Source organism: Monodelphis domestica, chromosome 8, assembly GCF_027887165.1.
Source record: "Monodelphis domestica isolate mMonDom1 chromosome 8, mMonDom1.pri, whole genome shotgun sequence".
Taxonomy (NCBI): domain Eukaryota; kingdom Metazoa; phylum Chordata; class Mammalia; order Didelphimorphia; family Didelphidae; genus Monodelphis; species Monodelphis domestica.
In genome coordinates, this window is record NC_077234.1 from 241228492 (window position 1) to 241243487 (window position 14996).

The 14996-nt window shown below is 39.9% G+C and overlaps 1 protein-coding gene across 2 annotated transcripts in view; it reads right to left on the minus strand.

Annotated features, from left to right (window-relative positions):
• The window catches only part of ADGRG2 (adhesion G protein-coupled receptor G2), a 178984-nt gene that overhangs the window by 100719 nt on the left and 63269 nt on the right, over positions 1 to 14996 (minus strand). For both annotated transcript variants that reach the window (XM_007500817.3, XM_056808693.1), the window contains exon 3: positions 13838 to 13956. In XM_007500817.3, the coding sequence (XP_007500879.1) occupies positions 13838 to 13955 (118 nt within the window). In that variant the 5' untranslated portion in view covers position 13956. The remainder of the gene's footprint in view (positions 1 to 13837; positions 13957 to 14996) is intronic.

Sequence of the window (14996 nt, forward strand, 5' to 3'; positions counted from 1 at the left end):
AGTCAGGAAGACTCATTTCAAATCTGGCCTCAGATACTTATTAGCAATGTGATCCCTGGGTAAATCACGCAAGTCTGTTGGCCTCAGTTTCTCATTTGTAAAATGATCTGGAGAAGGAAATGGCAAGTCACCCCATTATCTTTGCCAAGGAAATCCCAAAGGGGTTCCTGAAGAGTCAAACATGACTGAAATGACTGAATAACATTGCCAGGTATTGTGCCAGGCAATGAGGATACAGAGACAAAAAGGAAACGGGTCCTGTTCTCAGTGAGCTTATATTCTGCCAGGGGAGGCAACATGGGCTTGTATAAACATCTACAAAATACATGCAAAATAAAAACAAAAGTCATTTTTGTTGGGGAAGCACTGACAGTGGGGTAGACGGGGAAAGGCCTCATGGGTTATACATAGATGGGAGAGCCTGAGCTGGTTTTTCAAGTGGAGGAATCCATGAGGGATTCCAAGAGACCGAAGTGAAAAGAGAGGGTGTTCCAGGAATGGGGAGCAGTCTGGGTAGAGACCCCCAGATAGGAAATGGAATCTTGTGTGTGAGAAGCAGCAGGAAGGTTATTTTGGTTGGGCTGAAGAGTTTGGGAAGTGGAGGTAATGTAGGGGAAGGCTGGAAAGGGAGGTTGGCACCAGGTTGGGGGGAGCACTAAATGCCAAGCTAAAGTTTGCATTTGATCCTAGAGCTATGGTGTCCTCTGAATCGAGGGACCCACCTTTCCCCACTATTGTGTCATTTTTTTTTCTTTGCTGGCCCAAACCCAAGGACTGCTATTGGTGACTAAAATGCATTATCTGACATACGAATTGCTCCTCTGGGAAATTCAAAATCTATTTCCTAATGGGCTTTCTGCAGAGAATGGGCACCTAGAAGAGGGGGAGTCTGCTTAAGTACACACGGAGGCTCCCTCAGTGTGACCCTCACAGAGCCCAAACACTTCAGCAGGATGTTAAAAATTACTGATTACTATATCAGTCATTCTCAAGAGTTACTACCAGCTGTTGCCCTCATGAAACAATTCAGTTAATCCAACAGGAGCATGTCAAATGCCTGACTCTTAGACTATTCCCTATTCCCTCCCCCTATTTTTTCTTTTTCATTATTAACACAAGCTCACTGGTTTTCCTTTCTAAGCTTTGAGAGACCCTTTTCAAAATAGCATATAACGATTTATTGCTGCCTAGGCTATCAAGGGAAATAAGATGGCAGTAAAGCAATAGGAGGAATAGATTATAGAGGAAAGAGCCCACTGGTCTTTATGTCCTGGCTCTGTTATTTACTAGGGTAGCTAGCTAGGCAGTACAATGGATAGAGTGCCTGGCTTGGAGTTAGGAAGATCTGAGTTCAAATTTGGTTTCAGAAACTTACCAGCTGCATGACCCTAGGCAAGTCACTTAGCCCTGCTGGGTTCAGTTTTTTTATTTGAACTGGAAAAGGAAATGACAAATTGCTCTAGAATCTTTGCCAAGAAAATCCCAAATGGGGTCACAAAGAGTCAGACACAACTGAACAACTTATTTACTAGCTGTGTGACCCTGGGGAAGTCATTTAAATTTCTCTGGACCTCAGTTTCCCAATATGTAAAATAAAGGGGTCAGACAAGATGGTCTTTAAATTTCCTTCCAGTTCTAATGCTAGAATCCTAATTTTCTGTCTTGATCAGAATGATTAACACATGAAAAATGTACGTAGATATGCATCCTAGTGAGTAGAGTAGAATAGAATAGAATGAACCCTAGCCTGGGAACTTGGTCTGAAATGTAATTCTGCTACAGGACTAAACTTGGAAAAGACTCAATGTCCATGGATGTTAAGATTATCGTTTGTAAAGTAAGGGGATACGGTTATTAGCTAATAATAATTTTCCCCATCTTCATCATCATCATCATCGTTATCATCATCTTCATCATCATCATCATCATCATCACTGATATGTATTGTTTTAGGTTGTGCAGTGTCTTACTCAAGGTCCAAGGATTTTCCATACATTATCTTATTTGATCTTCACGATGGCCATGTGAGAGAGGCAACCTATCGTGTTGTCGTTTTTGCTGTTCAGTTGATTCAGTTGGGTGTGACTCTTTGTGGCCACATGGGTCATATTATCAAAGAGGTTTTCTTGGCAAGGATACTGGAATCGTTTGCCATTTCTTTTTCCAGCTAATTTATATAGATAAGGAAACTGAAGCAAAGAGGGTTAAATGACTTTCCCAGGATCACACAGTCAATAAGTGTGTGAAGCCAAATTTGAATTCAGCTTTCAGTGCTATATCCACTGAGCCACCTAGCTGCCTTAGCACTATTATATCCATTAAAAAATGGGAGGGGGACACAGAAGACCAGGGAGGCTAATAGACTTGCCCATAGCCAAATGAGCAGTAAAGTCAAGTTTCCTTCCATTTCCTGCACTTATGTGGTATAAGATGCAATTTTTAAAATTAAAAGTTTCCCTTCCTAACAGTCAGTAATAATGTACAACCCAGGCACAATCTTTTAGTTAAACAAATAAATGTTTCAAAATTGAATTGCAAGCATAAAGCCTACCAGATACAATGATGCTTTGCGAGACACAACAAAAAACCTCGATAATTCTGCCACTGAAACTAGAATTGTGAGGGCCTTGGGAGGATTTGAGTAGTTACTATTTTATCAAGCTTTGCCCCAGAGTGGCTGCTGCTTATACTTCAGTTTATCTCTGTTGCTAACTGATTGAATTTTGTTGGGTTAGTTTGGCTCTCTGATCAAAATACCTTACTTATTTGTTTCAGATTAGTGAATTAATCCGAATGCTTAAAAACAGAGCATATTCTGTTTTTATATTCACTGTCATTCATTCGACAATTTTTTATTTAGTATCTCAGTTGTTTGATTGAGATGTTCAATCCTGCCTTACTCTTTGTGACCTCATTTGAGGTTTTCATGGCAAAGAAACTAGACTGGTTTGCCTCTCCTTCTCCAGCTCATTTTACAGATTAGGAAATGGAGGCAAGCAAGACTAAGTGACTTACCCAGAGTCACACAACTAGAAAGTATCTGAGGCCAGATTTGAACTCATGAAGCTGAATGAGTCTTCTTGACTTCAAGTCTTGCATTCTTTCTGCAGTACCACCTAGTGGCGCCATATTTTATATCTACAGTGAGCCAAGTACTTGCAGGATGCTGTGGGGATACAAGGAAGCAGAAGACCCAAACTTCACTCTCATGGAACAGTCTAGAAAGGGACATTAGACATGCACAAGTGGACTTATAATGGGACTTGGGGTGCAGAAATGAAATGAGAGGGCTATGTTGATTTAGAGGAGCGAAAGTTCACTTCCAGCTGTTCTTCCCACAGGCTGGATGGGTGCCTTGGCTTTTTGTGGATTTCCTGGAGGATGTGACTGCAGGCTTGACGTTCCAACGCTCAGATCTCAGATTCTAACTGGACCCAAATCTCTACCCCCAAACTGGACAAGTTTGTACTCTATGAATTTGAACAGACCGGTTCGGTTAACCCTTGTGCCGTCCTTCTTCATACTTTGTCCATATTCAGCTCAGCTCAATTTGGGATCTCCTCCCTGTATAACTTCCTTCACTTTATGAAAATCTCAACCTCTCATTTTTCAACGTGTAAATAAATATTGTAAGGGAAGTCTTTTAAGTAATTAATTGATCAATCAGTTTTCCCAAAAGTATTTATTAAATGCCTACTATTTGCCAGGCACTCTTAGGCATTAGGATACAATGTAAAGAAACCCTCTTCATTCTACTGGGGGAGACATTGACACATTAGAGATATGTGCAGTTATATGCATAGATGTGTACATTTAGGCAGCTAGGTTATAGAGTGGATAGAGTGCTAATGCTGGAGTCAGAAAGACCCGAGTTCAAGTCCAACCTTAGACACTTAACTGTGTGACTTCAGGCACACTTAATCCTGTTTGCCTCCGTTTCTTCATCTATAAAACGAGCTGGAGAAGGAAATGGCCAGCAACTCTAATAGCTTTGCCAAAACCCAAAATAGGGTTGTGAAGAGTCAGAAATAACTGAAATGACAGAACAACCACAAAGTGGCATCAGCGTTTAGGGGCATCAGGGAAGATTTTGTGTAGAAAGCAGGGCTTGAGGGCAAAAGTGAAGTGAAGGATTTGATGATGTGGAAGTGAGAAAAGCATGTTCCAGGCAGGCACAGGCGATGGCCAGTGCAAAGGCACAGGGGTTTGAGGGTCACGCGTGAGGACCAGAGAAAGGACTCGATTGGCTGGACCCTGTGGGAGCGCCGTCTAATGAAGCTAGCCCGGGAAGGGCTTTACACGTCTAACACAGGAGAGCCTCTATTTTACCCTAAAGGTGGCAGGGAAATTAAAGACTCGACGGCACCCCAGTTTTCACAAGGGATAGTAGTCATAGTGGAGGCTACAAACCATTCTTGTTCATTCATTAGCTTACAATTAGCCTAATTAGAGGGACTAACTCTGGTGGAAGAGATTCAAATAGTATTAAATTTAAAGGATTGTTTAATTGAGTTTTTAATCGATTTACATTAATCTAAACTCAATTATCCCAAATATGTGAACCATCACTATATATTGAAATGTATCTAAGAAACAGGTCAAAGAGGCAGAGTTGGAAGGGGTTTTAGTGGACATTTAAGCCCAACGCGTGCTAGAAGGATGAATTCTGCTTTATAAACCCCTAACAAGTGACCATACAGGCTTCACTTGAAGATTATAAGTGATGAAGAACTCATTACCACCCCCAAAGTAGGTGGCAAAGTAGATAGAGTGCTAGTACTGGAGTCAGGAAGACCTGGGTTCAAATCTAACCTCAGATATTTATTAGCTATGTGACTTTGAACAAGCCATTTAGTCCTCATTTGTCTCAATTTCCTCATCTGTAAAAAGGAGATAATAGTTGGTTCAGTGGATTGAGAACCAGGCTTAGAGACAGGAGGTCCTGTTTAAATATGGCCTTAGACACTTCCTGGCTATGTGACTCTGGACAAGTCACTTAACCCCCATTGTCTAGCCTTTATCACTTTTCAGCCTTGGAACCATTGCATCATATTGATTCTAAACTGGAAGATAAGGGTTTTTAAAAAAAGGAAAGAAAAGAAAAGACAACCCCCTTGCCAATATAGGGCAGCACCTTAGACTCTTAGCTCTAGAGCTGTGAAAGGAAATAACTTGTCCAAGGTCACACAGTCAGTACGAGTCAGAGTTTGACTTGGACTCACGTCTTTCGGGCTTCAAGGATAGCTCTCCATCCACTAACCTCTGCCTCTTGTCAGATCTAGCAGAAGTTTAATTCCTTTTCCATAGGTTTTTGTTGTTTTGTGGTTGAACTGTTTTAGTAGCATCTGAATCTTCATGTCCCCATTTGGGTTTTTTTTTTGGCAAAGATACTGGAATGGTTTGCCATTTCCTTCTCCAGCTCATTTCACAGATGAGGAAATTGAGGCAAATGCGATTAAGTGATGTGCCCAGGATCACACAGCTAGTGCGTCTGAGGCCAGATTTGAACTCAGGAAAACTCTTCTTCCTGACTCCAGGCTGTGCAATCCGGCTGCTCTAGTTCTCTGAAGTGACAACATGACGAATTTCATGTTGGCTCTAAGTCTGCACTTTTCCAGGCTAAATATTTGTAATTCTTGTAAGTGGCCCTCCTCGGTCATGTTGTCCAGCCCTCTGACTACACCTGCCTTTCTCTGGATTTGCTTCATTTTATCAGCATCGCTTCTAAGATCTGGTGCCTTTGCTGAACTCAGTACTTTAGCTGCAGCCTGATCAGGGGGCGATTGTTGTCCTTGTTTATTACTTATCTATTAAGGCAACCTGAGGACGGCTTGTGCTGAAACAACATCCTATAGGGTAAATTCCTAGACAGGAGACATTGAGAAAAGTGGAGATGTCGAATGGGAACACCAGAGCCATTTCTAATAGCATCTTATCTTCAACTCCATAAAAAATCTTTCCGACCTTGTCCAGCTCTAAAACAGTCTGATTATTTGAATTTGGGGTAGCATCACTCTACTTCCTTTTTCCTCCACTTAGAAGTCTACGGATTGGCTTTATCAGAAAATTAAAGTCTATTTTAACATAGCATTGCTAAGGAACAGCCAATTAATCATTAATAAAAATAAATTAGCTGAAAAACTCTGCATTCCTCAGGTCTCTCCTAATCTTTATCCAGTCCTTTGTGGGGTTATGTATAAACCCAACCCAGAATGTATGAGTCACTTTGAAACGTTGGTCAAAGGCCTGAAAAGCGTCATTTAAAAGTGCTTCCGGGAATAGGCCTCCGACCTTCAAAGCTTGTGCCAAAAACAAAGGCCGAGGAATTGGAATGGCTGTGACACTCGGGTCCTACCACAAGAAGTCAAGTTTCAAAGGATTATCAGAATCTGAACCAACCAGTCAGTCTACTAGTTTTCAATCATTGCCGTGGGAATGGAGAACGGGCAAAATTTATGTGCTATTAAGAAATGGACATTTATTTCCACCCCCTCCCACACCCCCCAAAGGGAGGAAATGAAAATGGCTATGACAAGGATTCTGCAATCGAGGGCAATGAGAATGAAAAAGGAAGACAAAGGAGAAAAGGAATGAGAGAAAGAAAAGAGGGAGAAGGAAGGAAGGAAGGAAGGAAAGAAGGAAGGAAGGAAGGAAGGAAGGAAGGAAGAAAGGGAGGGAGGGAGGGAGGAAGGAAGGAAAGAAGGAAGGAAGGGAGGGAGGGAAGGAAGGGAGGGAGGGAGGGAGGAAGGAAGGAAAGAAGGAAGGAAGGGAGGGAGGGAAGGAAGGGAGGGAGGGAGGGAGGAAGGATGGAAAGAAGGAAGGAAGGGAGGGAGGGAAGGAAGGGAGGGAGGGAGGAAGGAAGGAAGGAAGGAAGGAAGGAAGGAAGGAGGGAAGAGAGGAAGAAAGGCAGGAAGGAAGGAAGGAAGGAAGGAAGAAGAAATGAGAGAAAGAAAAAAGGGAGAAGAAAGAGGGAAGGAAGGAAGGAAGGAAGGAGGGAAGAGAGGAAAGAAGGGAGGGAGGGAAAGAGGGAGGAAGGGAGGGAGGAAGAAAAAGAAAGGAAGGAAGGAAGGAGGGAAGAGAGGAAAGAAAGAAGGGAAGGAGGATAGGAGGGAGAAAGGAAGAGAAAGAAAGGAAGAAAGGAGGGAAGGGAGGAAGGGAGGAAGGAAAGAAAGAAGGAAGGGAGGAAGGAAAGAAGGAAAAAAGGGAGAAGGAAAATTGTTTTGGCTTTGGTGGGGATAGAAAGAAGCATCTTAGCAGATTGTATAAATCACAATTTATACCTCACCTAAGTACAAATCAAATATCTTTACTAATCCCAGTTATTTTTTCTTTTAACTTCTAATAAAGTAGAGGTGAAAAAAGTTCTGCTTCTTTTCATGCCAAATATTTACAACCCATGAAGGAAAACATTTTATAACAGGGTCACAATGTGCAGAAATCTCAGGCTCATACCACACCTGCCCCTGACTTTATGGAAAGCACCATACCTCAGTGGCTAAAGGGTTGGTTCTAGGGATAAGAAGCTAGTGGTGCCAGTGGACAGAGCACTGGGCTTGGGATAAGGAAGACTCATCTTCATGAATTAAAAACCTGCCTCAGATACTTACTAAATGTGTGACCCTGGACAAGTCACTTAACTCTGCCTCAGTTTCCTCATCTGTAAAATGAGCTGGAGAAGGAAATGGCAAACTGCTCTAGTACCCTTGCCAAGAAAATCCCAAATTGGAGTTAAGATGAGTTGGACAGGTCTGAAATGACTGAACAATAAAAAAGAGATAGGAAGGCCTGGATTCTGACACTTTGGGCTCTGTGACTCTAGGCACATCACTGAACACCCTGGAGCATGTTTCCTTATTGTGTAATGGATTAATTAGGCTTAGAGTACTTATCTCATAGGATTGTTGAGAAATAATGTATGTAAGTCAAATACACTTATAAGTTACACTCTGGATCTCTCCTTTTATACTGTCCCATCAGAAGTTCTTTGAGGCAGGACAAATTTCATTTTTGTCTGTGAATCTCTAGTGCCTGGAGCACTTTTTTTTTATAGGATTTTTTAAAAATTTCATTTGTCTAGGATACTCTCCAAGAAGAAGCTCCCCATCAAAAGACAAAGAAGTGGACCTCGAACTGGGGTCTTCTTGTCTTTGAGAAAGTCTGTCTAGCCTTTCTTCTAGCTACCTCCCACTAAGCAGAAATGAGGCATTTAATAATGCTTGTGTTACTTGATAAAACAAAATTAATTAACTTGTATGCACTTGCTAATAGATACTATTCTAGGAAAATCAATTTTCTTTTCTTTTCTTTAAACCCTCACCTTCCATCTTAGAATCAATACCTTGTATTGGCTCCAAGGCAGATGAGAGGTAAAGGCTAGGCAATGGGGGTCAAGTGACTTGCCCAGGGTCACATAGCTAGGAAGTGTCTGAGGCCAGATTTGAACCCAGGACCTCCTGTCTCTAGGCCTGGCTCTCAATCCACTGAGCCACCCAGCTGGCCCCTGAAGATCAGTATTCAAAATAAGAGTATTATTGGTTTGCCTGTGATCTGGAACATAAATGGTCATTAGACTTCATTTACCATATGTGCCCCACAAAAGATAATGTTTATCTTTCAAGAACCCAAGAGGAAGCATTAACAGAATAAGGTTGCACAGCTAATCATTGAGTCATATAGCAAACATAAGTCAAGTAAAATTAAATAAATCAGAATCTTGCAATGAATGGCTTTTCAAAGCTACCTTGGAACCAATGGAGGCCCACGTTTGCACACATATTCAATGAATTCAAGTTCAGATAACTGAAACCAAATTGTGAAAGCACAGAAAGTTAGACCCAGAAGACACCTTGTTGTTTAATCATTTTCGGCCACATCTGGCTCTTCATGACCCCATTGAAGGATTTTTGGCAAAGGTACCAGAGTGGTTTGCCACTTCCTTCTCCAGTTCATTTTACAGATAAGGAAACTGAGGGAATCAGAGCTAAGTGACTTGGCCTGGGTCATATAACTTAGTGTCAGGAGACCAGATTTGAACACAGCAAGACAAACCTTACTGCCCAGAAGGAACCTCAGGGGATTTTTATTCCAATCTCAGTTTTGCTGACTTTTCCCTCTTTTTTTTTTCCTTTCACTTAAAAAAATATTATGTGTTGGGACAGCTAGGTGGCTTGGTGGATAGAGATGGGAGGTCTTGGGTTCAAATTCAGCCTCATGCTTTCTTGCTATATGTCCCTGGGAAGTCACTTAACCTCAACTGCCTAGTTATTAATTACTTAGTATTGATTCTAAGACAGAAGGTAGGGGTTTATTTTGAAAAATGATTAATTGAAAAAATATATAAAACATGTTATATAGATTGGCTCTCTGTGAGGGGAAAAGAAGGACAGACTATGTGGGAAAATTTAATGATTCAAAAAACAAACCACTAATAAAAAAAGTTCTTGAAAGAAAAACAACACATGGAATTTAAGTCAAGAAACTATACAGGGGTACCACTCCAAACTTCAGATTCAAGTGTCTTGAGAAATGGTTTTCAATTCTTTACAAACTTATTTATTTAATCAATCAACAAATATTTATTCATATTTACATAGTGATTTTATGGTTTACAAAGGGCATGCCTCCCAACCCTATTAGGTAATGCAAGCATTATTATTCCCATTCTGCAACTGAGGAAATTTAGGACCTGAGAGCTTGAGCTACTTATTCATGGTGACAGAAAAGTCAAACCCAGGACCTGAGTGCATAAAGCTTCCTTTCCATGGCGCCATATTAAGGGAGGGTAGTTTCAAGAATGTGATGAAAAATAAGTTTCAAATGCTGCTGAGTGATCCCCGAGAAAAAGGGAAAACAATTCCACTGGACTCAGAGATTAGGAGAGTACTGGTGGCCCTACAGAATTTGTCTCTCACTATAGTGAATAGCATGGAATAGGCATCATTTGCATCATTTGCATCATTTCATGCAAAGCAACATGGTAGACCTTTGAAAGATACAAGCTAGATCATTTGGCAGGAGGTATCCATATCCTTATATATTTTATATATGTAATGTAATATTATATATGTAATATTTAATGCATTTCTTGGATGATATTTATGGGCAGCTGGATAGCTGGTTCATATATTTTATATATGTAATATATGCACATATATACATTTATTGGGCAACATATGTGGTCAGATAGCTGGTTTTAGAGGCAACACAAATTTTAGGCAGGATGATCTTGAGATGATGGAAGACTGGATGGGGACTATTCAACAGGTAATTGAAAATTAGTCCCAGAGTTGTAGATATTAGTCATTCAACATGCATTTTTTCAGTGCCCACATTGTGCCACAAAATGTACTAGCCTCCAGGGCTATTAGATATTTAAGTAGATACAAAATAAATGGAAGGTAATTTGGGGGGCAGGGAGTAAACCCTAGCAGCTAGGGTGAATCAGAAAAAGGTTCATGTAGGAAGTAATGCTTGAGCTGAGATTTGAAGAAAATTGGGATTTTAAAGAGGTGGAAGGAAGGAAGGAAGAAAGGAAGGAAGGAAGGAAGGAAGGAAGGAAGGAAGGAAGGAAGGAAGGAAGGAAGGAAGGAAGGAAAGAAGGGAGGGAGGAAGGAAGAAAGGAAGGAAAGAAAGAAGGGAGGAAGAGAGGGAGGGAAAAAAGGGAGGAAGGAAGGGAGGAAGGAAGGCAGGCAGGCAGGAAGGAAGGAAGGAAGGAAGGAGTGCATCGCATGTATCAGAGGTGGTTTAAAGGCATAGGTATGGAAGATAGCATGGTGTGTGGTGTTTGGCTAGCTCGATGAATGATGAAGGAAGGGGGTGGGGAAAGTTTGGCCAATTTGAACTTTAGCATATGCAAAGGGCATAGAAAGGGAAGATGCAGGGCAGTTAGGTGGCCCATTGAACAGAGATCCAGGCCTGGAGAGGGAAGGTCCTGGGTTGATATAGGACCTCAGATACTTCCTAGCTGTGTGACCCTAGGCAAGGCACTTAATCCCAGTTGCCTAGTCCTTTTTGCCTTGATGTGGATACTTTGTATTGATTCTAAAACAGAAATAAGGGATAAACAAAAGTAAATTGGATTCTGTTTGTGAAAGCTTTAATTTCTATAAAAGGAATCTTTATTTAATCCTAGAGATAGTAGGGAACTACTGTAGTTTACTGTTGTGGTATGGTCAGGCTTGTGTTTTAGGAAGATAGTTTTGACAGCCTTTTTTATTATTATTATCATGAGTCTTAAATGAAATTACACATGCAAAGTGCCAAATAAATGTCAATTTTTCTGATACATTATGGCACAATTGAATGTAATGAACTTCTATACTAGCAGCAATGCAATGATCCAGGACAATTCAGAGGGACTTATGAGAAAGATGCTATCCACATTTAGAGAAAGAACTGTGGGAGTAGAAACACAGAAGAAAAACATATGATTATGATCGATCATGTGGTTCAATGGGGATGTGATTGGAGATGTTGACTTTAAAAGAACAATGATACATGTAAAACCCAGAGGAATTGCCTGTTGGCTCTGGAAGTATGGAGAGAGAAGGGGAGGGAAAGAGCATGAATCATGTAACCATGGAAAAATATTCTAAATTCATTAATTAATTTTAAAAAGAGAGAGAAAAATAAATGTCAGTTTTTATTAATTTATCCTTAATCCAGCTGCAAATCCAGCTTATTTCCTAAGGGACAGGTCTGATCATGTCACTTTCTTGCTCTCTATAATCATCAGGACTTCATCAAGTAATAGAATGACAAATTATGAAGGTCACTGGTCTATCAAGAGATTATTAAGGGGGCAGCTGGGTAGCTCAGTGGATTGAGAGCCAGGCCTAGAGATGGGAGGTCCTAGGTTCAAATCTGGCCTCAGACACTTCCCAGCTGTGTGAATCCTGGGCAAGTCACTTGACCCCCATTGCCTAGTCCTTACCACTCTTCTGCCTTGGAGCCAATACACAGTATTGATTCCAAGACAGAAGGTAAGGGTTTAAAAAAAAGATAGAAATTATTAGTGTTACCTTCCCTTGTTGAAAAAAGAGATACTGAATAATATCTTGAAGGAAAGAAGGAAATAAGCTTTTATTTAATATCTATTCTGTGCCAGCCAGCCAGAAAGGTAGCACAGTGGACAGAGGGTTAGGTCCAGAGTCCAGAGGATTCATCTTCCTGAATCCAAATCTGACTTCAGCTATTTTACCAGCTGTGTGATCCTGGACAAGTCACTTGTCCCTGTTTGCTTCAGTTTCTAATCTGTTAGATGAACTAGAGAAGAAAATGGCAAACTGCTCCAATATCTTTGCCAAGAAAACCCCAAATGGGATCATGAAGAGTCAGACATAACTGAAATGACTGAACAACAATAAATGTAATTTGATCCTCACAACAACCTGGCAAAACTGTATCCCTGTTACAGTTTAGGAAACTGAAACAAGTAGAAGACAAGTGATTCACCCAGCTTATAGGTATCCACAGCCATTAGTGAACTCTGGTCTTCTTGATTCCAGGCTCATGCTGAGCCACCTCGGGGCATCTAGGTAAAACTACTGTGGTTGCATCTTGTAGAAAAATAATAATTTATTTAGCTTGGAAGAAAACTTACGGATCATTAAGTTCAATGTTTCCATTTTGCAGATGAAGAAATTGAGACTCAGAGAGAGGAAATTTAAACTTTCTTAAGATCGTATAAATAACAACAGAGCTGAGATTCGAAACCAGGTCTTCTGATTAAAACCCATTACATGAGGCTCACTTTCTCATTTTGACAAAAGGTCATTTCTAACTAATAAGACTAATGGCATTTATAATAGAATTCATAGCCATATTTCTATTGTTGAACACTAAAGGAATATCTATCTTGTCTTAGCATCCTTTCTAAAAGAAAATGTTTAGTCCTTATATTTAGATCTTTCTAAACACAAGGAAACCATTGTCTTTTGGGATGACTAGCGATACTCCATGACTTTTCTAGATACAGCCATATGGTCAATGAACCCTTGATTCACTACCTTTAATTCAGAAATTAGTGATCTACTATTTCGTATAATTTTCTGATTGTTTTGTGTTTATGGATCTTACTTCCTCATATAGTTTTTAAAGTCTTCAAAGCATGGGATTTATTGACTTTAACAGCTAATGTAGTGCTGGCCACATGCAAAATGTGGAGGAGGCAGGCATAAGAGGGTCACAAGAGAGGCCCCATAATCCACTGAAATTTTGGTTTCCCTCATTGGGTAGTTATCTCTTTAGAATGAGTCACAATTAAGGAAGTTTTTGGTTTGTCCAATAAGATTCCTCTGGTGGCCAAGGAGCGTTTTTGTCTGTCTTTTTAATAGTTCCTTTTAAGAATATATAATTTGTAATGACAATAATTGTTGTACAATTGCATTACCCTTCATGCTTTTCAAGTCTCTTTTTGCATATCTGCTTTGTAAATTTAATTTCCTTCTTCAACTTATTATTATTATTATTAATTTTAATTTTCAGTTCTGAATTCTCTACCTCCCTCCCACCACTTCCTCACTCACTAAGGAGACAAGAAATACAATACCTATTACATGTATGGATGTAAAGATTCATTTGTGTGTGTGTGTGTATATATATATATATGAAGTCATGCAAAACACATTTTCATATTAGTCATGTTCAACTTATTCTTTTAAATTATTTGAAATCTGTTTTCTGAAAATGAGTTCTATCAATTTTACCGCTTTTCTTCTTTCTCTTGAATTTTTCATTTTTGTGCGTAAAAGGAGATGCAAAAATAAAGAAAGAAAGAAAGAAAGAAAGAAAGAAAGAAAGAAAGAAAGAAAGAAAGAAAGAAAGAAAGACACCTTACCTTGCTGAGATGTAACCAGGACCACGTGAAACCAGATACTAGCAAGGAACATTTGAAACTTCAGGAAAAAGCCTTCAGTTCTGCCCCAATTGTGGTACTGCACTCCAGAGGAAATCATTCTAGAATGCATAAGGGAAAGACTATAATCTAATTCAATTTAACATTAAAAAGGCATCAATAGTGTGCTAGGCATTAAAAATACAAGGAGAAAATGAAAACTAGAACCTACATTAAAGGAGCTGATATTTTACTAGGGGTGGGTAGGAGGGATATACAATTTATAAAGATATGAAAATATAACCTATATGCAGTTATACAAAGTAATTTCACGTGGAAGAAAGCAGTAGCAAATAGAGGGGAATTAGCAAAGACCTCTTGTAGGAGATAGCACTTCAACAGTGTTTTGAAGGAAGCTAGGTATTCTGGGAGAAGCAAGTAAAAAAGAGTGAATTCCAAACATAGCATGAACAGGTTGATTTAAAACAAACAAACAAACACCTGGAATAATCTTCATGAAATTATGTAAAGAGAATTAAGACAGAGCCTTTCACCTTGGAGTTTATGATCTAATAGAGCCACTAATGCCAAGGGAGTAATTCTTTCTAGAGTATGGCACAATCTTGGACTAGAAGGAGAACTGAAGGATCAGTCAGTCCGCCAATCAACAAACACCAAACAAACAGTGCCCAGCCTGGTGTCAGGAAGACATCTTCCTGAGTTCTAAGCTGATTTCTGATACTAAGTAACATTTATTAAGTGACACTTCAGGGAAGTCACCTAATCCTGTTTGCCTCAGTTTACCCATCCTTAAAATGAGCTGGAGAAGAAAATGGCAAACCACTTCAGTATCTTTGCCAAGAAAATTCCAAAGAGGGTCATGAAGAGCTGTACATGACCAAAAAATGACTAAATAACAACAAATGTGGTAGGCATTATAATGAGCACTAGGGAATCAAAGAAAGGCAAGAATAGTCCCTGGATTAATATGTAAATAACAAGATACATACAAGATATAGACAGACTAGATGGAAGGTCATCTCAGAGGGGAAGGCACTAGCATTTGATGGGATCAGGAAAGATTTTCTGTGGAAGGTGATATCTGAGCTGAATCTTGGAGGAAGACAAGAAGTGGAGTGGGTGGAGGGAGAGCATTCTAGGC